The sequence below is a fragment of the Blennius ocellaris genome (genome assembly GCF_963422515.1).
Source record: "Blennius ocellaris genome assembly, chromosome: 23".
Classification (NCBI taxonomy): Eukaryota; Metazoa; Chordata; class Actinopteri; order Blenniiformes; family Blenniidae; genus Blennius; species Blennius ocellaris.
In genome coordinates this window covers 19,593,437-19,608,413 of record NC_137672.1, presented here as the reverse complement: position 1 = coordinate 19,608,413, position 14,977 = coordinate 19,593,437, and the positions used below count along the sequence as shown (strand labels likewise).

At 51.7% G+C, this 14,977-nt stretch overlaps 2 protein-coding genes across 2 annotated transcripts; one reads left to right on the top strand and one right to left on the bottom strand.

The window, feature by feature from the left end:
• Window positions 1-1,541: 1,541 nt before the first annotated feature.
• Window positions 1,542-11,951, bottom strand: abce1 (ATP-binding cassette, sub-family E (OABP), member 1). The gene is given in 22 exon segments (XM_080519161.1): window positions 1,542-1,740; window positions 1,873-1,984; window positions 2,068-2,190; window positions 2,267-2,409; window positions 3,832-3,942; window positions 4,045-4,163; window positions 4,994-5,046; window positions 5,048-5,088; window positions 5,199-5,225; window positions 5,227-5,247; window positions 5,249-5,314; window positions 5,316-5,326; window positions 6,236-6,357; window positions 6,548-6,637; window positions 7,615-7,711; window positions 7,817-7,886; window positions 7,956-8,093; window positions 8,209-8,326; window positions 9,316-9,413; window positions 9,531-9,616; window positions 10,432-10,571; window positions 11,791-11,951. Coding segments are annotated over 21 exon segments (1,797 nt in total). The 5' UTR covers window positions 10,535-10,571; window positions 11,791-11,951; the 3' UTR covers window positions 1,542-1,692.
• Window positions 11,952-12,651: 700 nt separating this feature from the next.
• On the top strand, window positions 12,652-14,562 carry anapc10 (anaphase promoting complex subunit 10; the record flags this gene model as incomplete). Its single annotated transcript, XM_080519160.1, is given in 6 exon segments — window positions 12,652-12,687; window positions 12,689-12,767; window positions 12,866-12,956; window positions 13,060-13,180; window positions 13,284-13,337; window positions 14,212-14,562. Coding segments are annotated over 6 exon segments (561 nt in total). The 3' UTR covers window positions 14,392-14,562.
• Window positions 14,563-14,977: the final 415 nt, after the last annotated feature.

The following is a 14,977-nucleotide window of genomic DNA, read 5'->3' as shown; positions in this document are numbered from 1 at the left end:
TCTGTAAAGTTCTTGTTCTACTATTGATCTGTAAAGTTCTTGTTCTACTGTTGATCTGTAAAGTTCTTGTTCTACTATTGACCTGTAAAGTTCTTGTTCTACCATTGATCTGTAACGTTCTTGTTCTACCGTTGATCTGTAACGTTCTTGTTCTACCGTTGATCTGTAAAGTTCTTGTTCTACCATTGTTCTGTAAAGTTCTTGTTCTACCGTTGATCTGTAAAGTTCTTGTTCTACCGTTGATCTGTAAAGTTCTTGTTCTACCATTGTTCTGTAAAGTTCTTGTTCTACCGTTGATCTGTAAAGTTCTTGTTCTACCGTTGATCTGTAAAGTTCTTGTTCTACCATTGTTCTGTAAAGTTCTTGTTCTACCGTTGATCTGTAAAGTTCTTGTTCTACCATTGTTCTGTAAAGTTCTTGTTCTACCGTTGATCTGTAAAGTTCTTGTTCTACCATTGTTCTGTAAAGTTCTTGTTCTACCGTTGATCTGTAAAGTTCTTGTTCTACCGTTGATCTGTAAAGTTCTTGTTCTACCATTGTTCTGTAAAGTTCTTGTTCTACCGTTGATCTGTAAAGTTCTTGTTCTACTATTGATCTGTAAAGTTCTTGTTCTACCGTTGATCTGTAAAGTTCTTGTTCTACCGTTGATCTGTAAAGTTCTTGTTCTACCGTTGATCTGTAAAGTTCTTGTTCTACCATTGTTCTGTAAAGTTCTTGTTCTACCGTTGATCTGTAAAGTTCTTGTTCTACCATTGTTCTGTAAAGTTCTTGTTCTACCGTTGACCTGTAAAGTTCTTGTTCTACCGTTGATCTGTAAAGTTCTTGTTCTACTGTTGATCTGTAAAGTTCTTGTTCTATTGATCTGTAAAGTTCTTGTTCTACCATTGATCTGTAAAGTTCTTGTTCTACTGTTGATCTGTAAAGTTCTTGTTCTACCGTTGATCTGTAAAGTTCTTGTTCTACTGTTGATCTGTAAAGTTCTTGTTCTACCGTTGATCTGTAAAGTTCTTGTTCTACCATTGATCTGTAAAGTTCTTGTTCTACTGTTGATCTGTAAAGTTCTTGTTCTATTGATCTGTAAAGTTCTTGTTCTACCATTGATCTGTAAAGTTCTTGTTCTACTGTTGATCTGTAAAGTTCTTGTTCTACCATTGATCTGTAAAGTTCTTGTTCTACTGTTGATCTGTAAAGTTCTTGTTCTACTGTTGATCTGTAACTTTCTTGTTCTACCGTTGATCTGTAACGTTCTGGTTCCAGTTGATCTGTAAAGTTCTTGTTCCACTGTTGATAGAGGCTGTTCATTTGATTCGTTAGTGTCATTTATTATTATTGTTATTACTATTATTATTACTACTACTACTATTATTATGATGTTATTATTATGTTATTGGGGGACGTGGTTGTGGTGTAGATAAGTACCAGTGCTGTAGTACCAGAATGTCATAGTACCAGCACTGCAGTAGTACCAGTACTGTAGTAGTACCAGTACTGTAGTAGTACCAGTACTGTAGTAGTACCAGTAACAGAGGACAAGCAGCCTGTTGATGGTTTCAAGCTTCAGGTTTATTCTGGTGGAGATAAAATTTGCTGAGTCATGACGGCAGGTTTCTCGACACGGAGGCGTCGACGTTCGTTTATTTCCGTTCTGCTGAAGGTTCCGACGTCTCGTTGCCACGGCGACGGCGCCTCGTCTCAGTCGTCCAGGAAGAAGTAGTTCCCGCTCTTCTTCTGCTCCGTGTCCTGAAGGAGACGGGGTCAAAGGTCAGATCGTTCGGGCGGCGTGGAGTCGCGTGCGGCTAGCGTAGCGGCTAGTGTAGCAGCTACCTTAGCGGCTAGCGTAGCAGCTACCTTAGCAGCTAGCGTAGCGCTCACCTTGATGGAGTTGTGTTTGTTGATCCGCGGCCGGAAGTTGTTGGGGTCGCGGCGGAAGGTGATCTCCAGCAGCGACAGGAAGCGGTTCATGCCGGCCAGCAGACTCTGAGGCCTGGGGGGGGGGGGGGACACACACACCGTCAGCTAGTTACCAAAATAAAAGCGCGGTGGGGCGGGATGGCGGCGGGGGCTCACGTGTTGGCCGCCGTCATCTTGGAGGGAATCCCGTCGAACACGATGACGCGGTCGGCCAGGTAGGTCGCCATGATGAAGTCGTGCTCCACCACGAACGCCGTCTTCTTGGCGTGGAGGATGTACCTGGGGGGGGAGGGGAGGGGGGGTCACTCCAGCGCCAGCAGGGGGCGTGTCCTGCATGCTAGCAGCAGCTAGCTACCTCTTGATGACGCGCGCCGCCATCAGCCTCTGCTCAGAGTCCAGGTAGGCCGACGGCTCGTCGATCAGGTAGACGTCCGCTGGTTTCCCCAGACACAGGGTGAGCGCCACGCGCTGGAGCTCCCCCCCCGACAGGTTCTGGACCTGGGGGGGGAGGGGGGGAGGGGGGGGGGGGGGGGGTCAGGACCACCACTCTACTCCTGGCTCCAGAGCAACGTCGGCAAGGAAGCTGTGTTCATGTCCAGGTAGAGTGTGTTCAGGTGTGTGCTCAGGTTGAGGTGTAGAAGTATGTGTTGAGGTAGTGTGTGTAGGTGTGTGTCTCACATCCTGGTCGATGAGGTGTGTGTTCAGTAGTGTGTGTGTTGAGGTGTGTGTTCATGTAGTGTGTGTTGAGGTGTGTGTTTAGTAGAGTGTTCAGTGGTGTGTGTTCATGTAGTGTGTGTTGAGGTGTGTGTTCAGTAGTGTGTTGAGGTGTGTGTTCAGTAGTGTGTTGAGGTGTGTGTTCAGTAGTGTGTTGAGGTGTGTGTTCAGCAGTGTGTTGAGGTGTGTGTTCAGCAGTGTGTTGAGGTGTGTGTTCAGCAGTGTGTGTTCAGCAGTGTGTTGGTGTGTGTTCAGCAGTGTGTGTTCAGTAGTGTGTGTTGAGGTGCGTGTTTAGTAGAGTGTGTTGAGCAGTGTGTTCAGTAGTGTGTGTTGAGCAGTGTGTGTTGAGCAGTGTGTGTTGAGGTGTGTGTTCAGCAGTGTGTTGGTGTGTGTTCAGCAGTGTGTGTTCAGTAGTGTGTGTTGAGCAGTGTGTGTTGAGCAGTGTGTGTTGAGGTGTGTGTTCAGCAGTGTGTTGGTGTGTGTTCAGCAGTGTGTGTTCAGTAGTGTGTGTTGAGCAGTGTGTGTTGAGGTGTGTTCAGCAGTGTGTTGGTGTGTGTTCAGTAGTGTGTGTTCAGCAGTGTGTTGAGGTGTGTGTGTTGAGGTGTGTGTGTTGAGGTGTGTGTGTTGAGGTGTGTGTTCAGTAGTGTGTTGAGGTGTGTGTTCAGTAGTGTGTTGAGGTGTGTGTTCAGTAGTGTGTTGAGGTGTGTGTTCAGCAGTGTGTTGAGGTGTGTGTTCAGCAGTGTGTTGAGGTGTGTGTTCAGCAGTGTGTGTTCAGCAGTGTGTTGGTGTGTGTTCAGCAGTGTGTGTTCAGTAGTGTGTGTTGAGGTGCGTGTTTAGTAGAGTGTGTTGAGCAGTGTGTTCAGTAGTGTGTGTTGAGCAGTGTGTGTTGAGCAGTGTGTGTTGAGGTGTGTGTTCAGCAGTGTGTTGGTGTGTGTTCAGCAGTGTGTGTTCAGTAGTGTGTGTTGAGCAGTGTGTGTTGAGCAGTGTGTGTTGAGGTGTGTGTTCAGCAGTGTGTTGGTGTGTGTTCAGCAGTGTGTGTTCAGTAGTGTGTGTTGAGCAGTGTGTGTTGAGGTGTGTTCAGCAGTGTGTTGGTGTGTGTTCAGTAGTGTGTGTTCAGCAGTGTGTTGAGGTGTGTGTGTTGAGGTGTGTGTGTTGAGGTGTGTGTTGAGGTGTGTGTTGAGGTGTGTGTTGAGGTGTGTGTCTCACGTCCTGGTCGATGATGCTCTCAATCTGCAGCGGCTTCATGACGTCGGTGATGAACTGAGGATGAGTGTAGGCGTCTCTGATCTTCTCATGGAGCAGAGCTCTGACGCTGCCCTGCACACACACACTTCAGTACGGCAGTACGGCAGTACGCTAGTACAGCAGTACGGTAGTACGGTAGTACAGCAGTACAGCAGTACGGTGGTACGGCCCTACCTTGAACTTGGGGCTGATGGTCTGGGGTTTGTAGCTGACGTTGAGGATGGGGATGTCTCCGCCTCCGTCGGGCTTCAAGCCTCCGGCCAGCATCCTGATGAAGGTGGTCTTCCCCGTGCCTGGACACACACTGGACGCTACAGCGCTGCACGCCACGCTGGACGCTACACGCCACGCTGGAGGCTACAGCGCTGCACGCCACGCTACAGCGCTACACGCCACGCTGGAGGCTACACGCTCCGGCGCCACGCTGGAGGCTACACGCTACGGCTCTGCACGCCACGCTGGAGGCTACACGCTCCGGCGCCACGCTGGAGGCTACACGCTCCGGCGCCACGCTGGAGGCTACCACGCTACAAAGCTACACTGGAGGCTACACACTACGGCGCTGGAGGATACACGCTACGCTGCTGGAGGGCTACACGCTACACTGGAGACGAGACGCTACAAAGCTACGCTGGAGGCTACACGCTACGGTGCTACGCTGGAGGCTACACGCTCGGCGCCACGCTGGAGGTTACACGCTACGGCGCCACGCTGGAGGTTACACGCTACGGCGCCAGCGCTACAAAGCTACACTGGAGGCGTAGCACACTGGCGGCGCGGGAGGCTACACGCTACACTGGAGACGAGACGCTACAAAGCTACGCTGGAGGCTACACGCTACGGCGCGGGAGGCTACACTGGAGACGAGACGCTACAAAGCTACGCTGGAGGCTACACGCTACGGCGCCACGCTGGAGGCTACACGCTACGGCGCCACGCTACAAAGCTACACTGGAGGCTACACGCTACGGCGCTGGAGGCTACACGCTACGCTGGAGACTAGACGCTATGCTAGACACTCGATGCTATAATGTGGCGCTAGACACTCGACGCTAACAACAGCTTGTCGTGGTGTCCGAGCGACGGCGACTGTAGCGTTTCCACGGTAACCGGGGTGACTCACCGTTCTCTCCCAGCATCACCATGATCTCCGAGTCGGTGAACTCTCCTCCTTGATGTCAGCGTGAACTCGCCCATCGTCTTGCCCATGTCTGGATACTGAGACACACCGCGCCGTCACATGACGTCACAGCGCCGTCACATGACATCACAGCGCCGTCACATGACATCACAGCGTCGTCACACACACACGGCGGCGGTGGACGTACCTGGTAGTGGCGGAGCCGCTTCACCTCCGTCCTCGTTCGCCGTCTCGGCCCACCTTGAAGACCAGCGAGGCCTCGCGGAACCGCAGGTTCTCCGTGGGAACGTAGCCGTCCAGGAAGAATGTTGATGCCTGCGGCAAGAGGGCGCCGTTTCACCAAGATGACCGGGGGGCCACGGTCCCTGAACGCCTCGCGAGCACCACACACTGAGCCAAACCTTCCTACAATACGCACAGTCCCTGAACGCCTCATGAGTCACTATAATTTACAGACAGTGCCTTAACACCTCATGAGTTCCGATAATTTACAGTCCCTGAACGCCTCATGAGTTCCTATAATGTACAGTCCCTGAACACCTCATGAGATCCTATAATTTCCCGGCAGTCCCTGAACACCTCACACATCAGGAGCTATAATTTCCCAACAATCACTGAATGCCTCATGAGTCACTATAATTTCCTGGCGAGTCCCTGAACACCTCACACATCAGGAGCTATAATTTCCCGGCAGTCCCTGAACACCTCACACATCAGGAGCTATAATTTCCCGGCGAGTCCCTGAACACCTCACACATCAGGAGCTAAAATTTCCCGGCAGTCCCTGAACGCCTCACATCAGGATCTATAATTTCCCAGCAGTCCCTGAACGCCTCACACATCAGGAGTTTATAATTTCCCGGCATTTCCTGAACGCCTCACACGGTCAGGAGCTATCATTTCCCAGCAGTCCTGAACGCCTCACACATCAGGAGCTATAATTTCCCGGCAGTCCCTGAACGCCTCACACATCGGGAGCTATAATTTCCAAGCAGTCCATGAACGCCTCACACATCAGGAGCTATAATTTCCCAGCAGTCCCTGAACGCCTCACACGTCAGGAGCTATAATTTTCCGGCAGTCCCTGAACGCCTCACACGTCAGGAGCTATAATTTCCCAGCAGTCCCTGATTGCCTCACACTCAGGAATATAATTCCGGCAGTCCCTGAATGCCCTCAGCAAATCAGGAGCTATATTTCCCAGCAGTCCCTGAAGGCCTCAGCCTTCCCGGACGCTGAAGGGCATGGTGACCACGCCGTACGCGCTGGGGACGCCGTACAGGCAGCAGATGAAGTCGGACAGGTAGTCCAGGACGCTCAGGTCGTGTTCCACCACGATGATGTACCTGAACGCACCACCAGGAAGAAAAGTGTCGTGACTCTCAGTCCATCCTGCTGGGACTGGCGCTTTTATTTTGACAGTCCCCACAATAACAAGCCTTGGTTCACGTTGTGTATGTGTGCGGCTGCATCGACAACATGTGAACGACATGGCTTCCAGTGGTTTCCATGGAAACGGTGGAGGGGGCGAGCTACCTGTCCGGGGTGATGAGGGAGCGGATGGTGATGGCGGCTTTCAGCCTCTGCTTCACGTCCAGGTAGCTGGACGGCTCGTCAAACATGAAGCTGGGGGGGGGGGGGGGGGGGGGGGGGGGAGGAGAGAGGGGGGGGGAGGAGAGATAAAGAGTGAGACAGAGATAGAGATAGAAAGAGAGAGAGAGAGATAGAGAGAGTTAGAGAGAGTGAGAGAGATAGATATATAGACATAGAGCTAGAGACAGAGATAGAGAGAGCTAGAGATAGATATAGATATATAGACACAGATAGAGATATATAGATATATACAGATAGATATAGAGATATAGAGAGAGCTAGATAGATGTATATAGATCTAGATATAGAGAGATAGATAGATGTATATAGATAGATGTATATAGATAGATGTATATAGATCTAGATATAGATAGATAGATAGATGTATATAGATAGATGTATATAGATAGATGTATATAGATAGATGTATATAGATCTAGATATAGAGATAGATAGATGTATATAGATAGATGTATATAGCTCTAGATATAGAGATAGATAGATGTATATAGATAGATGTATATAGATCTAGATATAGAGAGATAGATAGATGTATATAGATAGATGTATATAGATAGATGTATATAGATCTAGATATAGAGATAGATAGATGTATATAGATAGATGTATATAGATCTAGATATAGAGAGATAGATAGATGTATATAGATAGATGTATATAGATAGATGTATTATATATAGATCTAGATATAGAGAGATAGATAGATGTATATAGATCTAGATATAGAGATAGATAGATGTATATAGATAGATGTATATAGCTCTAGATATAGAGATAGATAGATGTATATAGATAGATGTATATAGATCTAGATATAGAGAGATAGATAGATGTATATAGATAGATGTATATAGATAGATGTATATATATAGATCTAGATATAGAGAGATAGATAGATGTATATAGATCTAGATATAGAGAGATAGATAGATGTATATAGATCTAGATATAGAGAGATAGATAGATGTATATATATAGAAGCTCCTCACATGTCGGCTCTCTGGATACAGACGACGGCGCAGGCGAACCTCTGCAGTTCTCCTCCTGACAGGTTCTCCACGTTCCTCTCACGCAGGTGACTGAGATCTGAAAGAGAAGGGGGCGGGGCCAGGGGAGGGAGGGGGCGGGGTTAGAAACCACAGAGGACCAGAGAGCCCCCCCCCCCCCCTCCGGCCCCCCCCCGGTCCTCACCCAGCTGCCGGCAGACGATGTCCTGGGTGTCGGTGTCGTCCTTCCTGCTCAGGATGGCGCCGACGGAGCCCTGCGTGACATCACAGCTCAGACCGCGCCCGGGACACGCCCCCCTTTAGCCCCCCCCACCCCCCCTCACCTTGACGGTCTTGGGGATCTGGTCCACGTACTGCGGCTTGACGATGGCCCGCAGGTCGTCCTCCAGGATCTTGGTGAAGTAGTTCTGCAGCTCCGAGCCTCTGAAGTAGGTCAGGATCTCCTGCCAGTCCGGGGGGTTCTGGGACAGGAAGCACAGCCCCGCGTCACACCGCCACAATAAAAGCTCACCCGGACAGGCCGGGACCAAGAGAGGAGACCCCCGGACACCCCCGGACCCCCCCCCCCACACTCACGTCGTATTTGCCCAGGTTGGGTTTCTGTTTCCCGGCCAGGATCTTCAGAGCCGTGGATTTACCGATACCGTTGGTCCCGACCAGACCCAGAACCTCGCCGGGCCGGGGGATGGGCAGCCTGGTACACAATGGTACTGTGGTTAGTACCAGTACTGACCGCTGGCTACCTGTCATACCAGTACTGACCTTTACCGATACCAGTACTGACTGATGGCTACCTGTCATACCAGTACTGACCTCTAGCTACCTGTGATACCAGTACTGACCGCTGGCTACCCGTCATACCAGTACTGACCTTTACCGATACCAGTACTGACCGATGGCTACCTGTCATACCAGTACTGACCTTTACCGATACCAGTACTGACCTCTAGCTACCTGTGATACCAGTACTGACCTTTACCGATACCAGTACTGACCTCTAGCTACCTGTGATACCAGTACTGACCTTTACATACCAGTACTGACCGCTGGCTACCTGTCATACCAGTACTGACCTTTACCGATACCAGTACTGACCGATGGCTACCTGTGATACCAGTACTGACCTTTACCGATACAGTACTGACCGCCTGGCTACCTGTCATACCAGTACTGACCTTTACCGATACCAGTACTGACCGATGGCTACCTGTGATACCAGTACTGACCTTTACCGATACCAGTACTGACCGATGGCTACCTGTCATACCAGTACTGACCTTTACCGATACCAGTACTGACCACTGGCTACCTGTCATACCTGTACTGCCCTTTACCGATACCAGTACTGACCTTTACCGATACCAGTACTGACCACTGGCTACCTGTCATACCTGCACTGCCCTTTACCGATACCAGTACTGCCCTTTACCGATACAGTACTGACCTTTACCGATACGAGTACTACCCTCTAGCTACCTGCGATACCAGTACTACCCTCTAGCTACTTGTGACACCAGTACCAACCTTTACCGATACCAGTACCAACTTTAAGCTACGTTCTCATATTGAGTAACGATACCAGTACCTATTAAAAGCAATAAAATACAAAAGCAAAACAAAACATGTACTTCAGTTCCAGATGTTAAAGGGGGCGTGGCCCACAGGCTCCGCCCACCAACGTACCGGTGCAACTTGAAGGAGTTGGCGCAATATCTGTGTGTGGTTTCCTTCTCCAGGTTGCTGGGAAGGTTGACGATGGACAACGCTCCAAATGGACATTTCTGAGGGGGGGGGCGAGAGAGAGAGAGAGAGAGAGAGAGAGAGAGAGAGAGAGGGAGAGAGACGTTAGACGAGCACAGACGTGGTCAGAAGCCCCGCCCCCTCCTCCTCCTCCTCACCTTGATGCAGATGCCACAGCCTATACAGAGAGACTCTGAGATCCAGGCGATTTTACTCTGTGGTGTCACTTCGATACACAGCTTCCCTACACACACACACACACACACACACACACACACACACACACACACACACACACACACACACACACACACACACACACACACACACACACACACACACACACACACACACACACACACACACACACACACACACACACACACACACACACACCACACACACACACACACACACACACACACACACACACACACACACACACACACACACACACACAGAGAGACAAACAAACGTCAACACAGCGCAGGTGAAACCGTGGCTGACCTCTCCTCCACCTTCTCCCTCCCTCCATCCTCCCCTCCTCCTCCACCCCTCCACTTCTCCTCCTCCCCCCCTCCATCTCCTCCTCCCTCCCTCCACCCTCCACCCCTCCATCCTCCCCCTCCACCTCCTCCTCCACTTCCCCCTCCATCTCCTCCTCCCTCCTCCACTTCGTCCACCCCCCCTCCACCCTGTCCACCCCCCCTCCACCCTCCTCCTCCTCCCTCCCTCCTCCACCCTCCCTCCCTCCCACCTCCTCCACCCTGTCCACCCCCCCTCCTCCTCCTCCCTCCCTCCACTTCGTCCACCCTCCACCCCTCCATCCTCCCCCCTCCACCTCCTCTTCCCCCTCCATCTCCTCCTCCCTCCCTCCACTTCGTCCACCCCCCCTCCTCCTCCTCCCTCCCTCCACTTCGTCCACCCTCCACCCCTCCATCCTCCCCCCTCCACCTCCTCTTCCCCCTCCATCTCCTCCTCCCTCCCTCCACTTCGTCCACCCCCCCCTCCACCCTCCTCCTCCTCCCTCCCTCCTCCACCTCCCCCCCCCCCACTCACCCATCCGCACCACCGGGCAGCTCTTCTTGCACTCCTGGCGACATTTCTTGGGTTTACACTTGTCGTGGTTGACGATGGCGATCCTGGTGTTTTTATCCGCCATGGCGCCGCGGGGGAAAGACGGTGGAGCGCCGGCGGAGCTGAGGGAGGACAGGAGGACAGGGGGACAGGGGGACGGACGTCCGTTATCTCTGCCGAGACGCTGGAGGGTTTCCACAATAAAAGACTGCGCGGCCTCAGATTGCAGTATTTTATTTAAAATCTTTTATTCTCTAAACGCCGCCGGGTTGTTGTTTCCCTGGTCTTGGGTTGACGCTGGTTGACGTGGCTAAAAAAATAAAAGCACCGGTAAAAGCTGCTGGTTTTGACGTTCCGCCGTCACGCTTCTTTATCCCAGACACGCCGTGATCGTTGAACAGGTAATAAGCGGTGGTGCCCCTCCCCCCCAGGACCCTGATTGGCTCGTCACACTGCCCCCTACAGGGCTGGCATGCTCACAGCAGCTCTGACAGGCGCACATGCGGCTCTGTGTTAATGATTGGTTCATAAACAATGACGTTTATATGACCTCTTTTTTTGCGGGGGTAAAAGTAGACGAGGTAATGTTACAATTTGTAAAAACTCGGGTGGGTTTAGTCCACATTTCCCCGCCTGACTCACACCAGACTCCCGTTTAAAAACGGGCCTTTCTGGTTTCCTCGGCTCTGGTCGTGAAGAACCAACACAGACTGATTTTAGCCATTTTCATCGACCACTGTGGCGATACTGGTTAAATCGGCGGGGCACATGCAGGTCACGTGCTCCCTGCTGGTTTTAGGGAGGGGGGTTATCTGTAAGATCTCGCCGTTGGAGCCGCAGCGTGACGGGCGGCGGCGACGAGCATCCAACCGGGTTTGTCCTCGGATGACCCGCTGGTCTGCGCCCGATTCCTCAGCCGAATTAAACCCCGGGTCACAGCGTTCGCAAATCAGCCCGGGTCGTGACGAATGCGCCGGGTTTAACCCCGGAAACGTCAACGCAAATGTTAATTTGGACGTTTCGCGAACGGGGGTTCGGGATGTAAACACGGAGGGGGGAAAGAAAATTTAACGCAGTAATTTTCCAGGGTGGAAAATATGAGCTGTGTGAGAGCGATTCGATCGACAGTGACCGGGTTCTGCTCCTGAGGTCGGATGAGTTCAAGTGACGAGTTTATAGCTTAACAATGAAGCCCGATTGCGGGTTTTTTTTAAAAACGGGTATCACTGGAGCTAACAGCTAGCTCCGCGTTAGCACCGCAGGCCGCACACTTTGACAGCTGCGCTCCCGTTCCGAGGCCACGCAGGCGGCACGGAGGCGCCGAACCCCCGGGAAACTCACCTCTCCTCTGCTCCGGGAGTGCCGCTGCCAGAAAAGACGCAATTAAAGCCCGTCCGGGGAACGAAAACTCGGCGAGACTTGTTTTTTCCCTCCCAGCAACGTGTTCCTTCGCCTGGAAGCCGGCTGGAAAGATGGCGGGAGGTGACGTCAGCAGAGTGCGGAACCGGAGCCCCTGCGTCATGACGTCACGCACAAGCAGTTTTCAAGCGCTGCCTCGTCTCTCCCGAACAACACCGATTTTAAACTTTGTTTCACCCGCCGGCTTCCACTGATGCACCAGAACAGCACGCCGGACTCTCCCGCTAACGCCTCGTGTGAGTTATAAACTCTCGTTTTCGCCGGAAAGTCTAATTTTAAGCCAGAATGGTGGATGCTACACCTTAGCCACAGCGCCCAACCAGACTCCATTCATTTTTTAGCCGAATTCTTAGCATCGTCCTTCAGTTTAAAACGCTTAAAACAAACTCAACTCCATATTATTTAAACCCGTTTGTCGTCCTGAGCATCACGGTGAAACACATCGGTTTAATGTGTGAATTATAATCTTTGCCATCCCCTTTATTTTCTCATCTTTTGGCACCACCATCGTCACCCACACATTTTGACTTTTGACGCGTCTTTTTTTTGCGCAACAGAAAAGTTCTAATTGCGTCAACTACTTGCAGAATTTTCCCGAAAGACCCAAGTCGGCTGTCGTCTCTTGAATCGTTCACTGCGAGTGTTTTGATCAGGTTGTCAGCGATTTAAAAGGAAAATCATCAGAATTCTCAATGGAGTTTGGTTTGTCAGAGCTGAATCACGTTAACGGATGGATCCATCACAACAGAAGCACGAATCTAGAATCGTATTTGTTGAAGCAGGATGGCGACGCCGAGCAAGACGCCGCCGGGCGCCGACCCCAAAGCAGCTGGAGCGGACCGGGACGGTGCGGGAGATCGGGTCCCAGGCGGTGTGGTCGCTGTCCTCCTGTAAACCCGGTACGTTACTGTCCCCCCCCCCCCCCCCCCCCTGGAACCAGAGACGGAACAGTTTCCTCCGTTGGTGCTTTTATTTGACAGCCAGCTCTTTTGCTCAGGGTTCGGGGTGGACCAGCTGAGAGACGACAACCTGGAGACGTACTGGCAGTCCGACGGGTCGCAGCCTCACCTGGTCAACATCCAGTTCAGGTAACGGTGGGGGGGGGGTGGGGGGGAGGATGGGGGGGGGGTGGGGGAGGGGTGGAGGGTTCTTCCCCGAGACAATGGTTCTAAATGTGGACGTTCTTTGCAGGAGGAGGACGACGGTGAAGATGCTCTGCATCTACGCCGACTACAAGTCAGACGAGAGCTACACGCCCAGCAAGATCTCCGTCCGGGTCGGGAACAACTTCCACAACCTGCAGGAGGTCCGGGTAAGTTCTCCGTGACCCGAGACCGCCGAGGTTCTCCGTCTGCGCCGCTGACGATCTGACGATCTGACGTCTGACGGTCTGTCGCTCCCCGGCGTCTCTGCAGCAGCTGGAGATGGTGGAACCCAGCGGCTGGATCCACATCTCGCTCATGAACCAGGTGAGGAACCCACCGCAAAGGTCCCGGAACCGGTCCGTCTAGAACCGCTGTGTCTGGACCCCGTTCTGCCAAGAGACGTTCCGTCCAGACCCGTTCAGTCTAGAATGGTTCCATCAAGAATCCTTCTGTCCAGACCCGTTCAGTCTAGAATGGTTCCATCAAGAATCCTTCTGAATCCTTCTGGTTAGACCCGTTCTGTCCAGACCCGTTCTGCCAAGACTTGTTCTGTCTAGAACCATTCCATCCAGACCCGTTCTGCCAAGAGCCGTTCTGTTCAGACCTGTTCTGTCTAGAACGGTTCCAATAGTGACCTTTCTGCTAAGAAACGTTCCATCTGTACCCATTTCGTCAAAAACGGTTCTGTCCAAATCCCGTTTCGCCAAGAATCCTTCTGTTTAGACCCGTTCTGTCTAGAACCATTCCGTCCAGACCCATTCTGTCTAGAACCGTTCCGTCTAGAGTTGTTCCGTCTTGTTCCGTCCATACTGTTCTGTCTAGAACCATTCCATCCAGACCCATTCTGTCTAGAACCGTTCCATCTAGAGTTGTTCCGTCCATACTGTTCTGTCTAGAACCATTCCGTCCAGACCCGTTCAGTCTAGAACCGTTCCATCCATACCGTTCAGTCTAGAACCGTTCCGTCTAGAGTCGTTCCGTCCATACTGTTCTGTCTAGAACCGTTCCATCCAGACCCGTTCCATCTAGAACCATTCCGTCCAGACCCGTTCTGCCAAGAGTCGTTCCGTCCATACTGTTCTGTCTAGAACCGTTCCATCCAGACCTGTTAAGACCGGTTCCCTCCGGACCTCAGTGTTCCAGGGGGAACCTGTTGGACGTGGAGTGGTTTTGTCAGAACCTCTGTGTGTTCCCCCAGCGGACGAACGAGCCGATCAGCACCTTCATGATCCAGATCGCGGTTCTGGCGAACCACCAGAACGGCCGGGACACTCACATGCGTCAGATCAAGGTCTACACGCCGGTGGAGGAGAGCTCCATCGGGAAGTTCCCGCGCTGCACCACCGTCGACTTCATGATGTACCGCACCATCAGGTGATCGGCGAGGGGGCGGGGCCTCCACGGCGAGGGGGCGGAGCCTCCACGGCGGCCTCAGACCTGCAGGTGCTCCTAGAACCGGGACGCTCCACCTGCCAGTTTGTTGTTTTTTTTAATGTTTGAAGAAGAACAAAGTCTGAGGAACACGTTTCCTCGAAGACTCGCCTGTAAAATACAATTCTCTTCTTCTCTGGTTTTGTTTTCTGATGTTGAATTAAAATGTTTTGAAGAAACGACGTGACTTTGTGTCTTTCAATGGAGACAAACGAGTGCAGTTCAGCGTTTTCACCACCAGAGGGAGCGACGGACCTTCATGTCCACATTCTGGGTTCTAAGGCTTCTTTTGAAGAGAAAACGAGCTGCTGGGACCAAACGACACCCAGAACGAAACGACGCCCAGAATAAAACGACACCCAGAACAAAACGACACCCAGAACGAAACGACACCCAGAACAAAACGACGCCCAGAATAAAACGACACCCAGAACAAAACGACACCCAGAACGAAACGACGCCCAGAACAAAACGACACCCAGAACGAAACGACACCCAGAACAAAACGACGCCCAGAATAAAACGACGCCCAG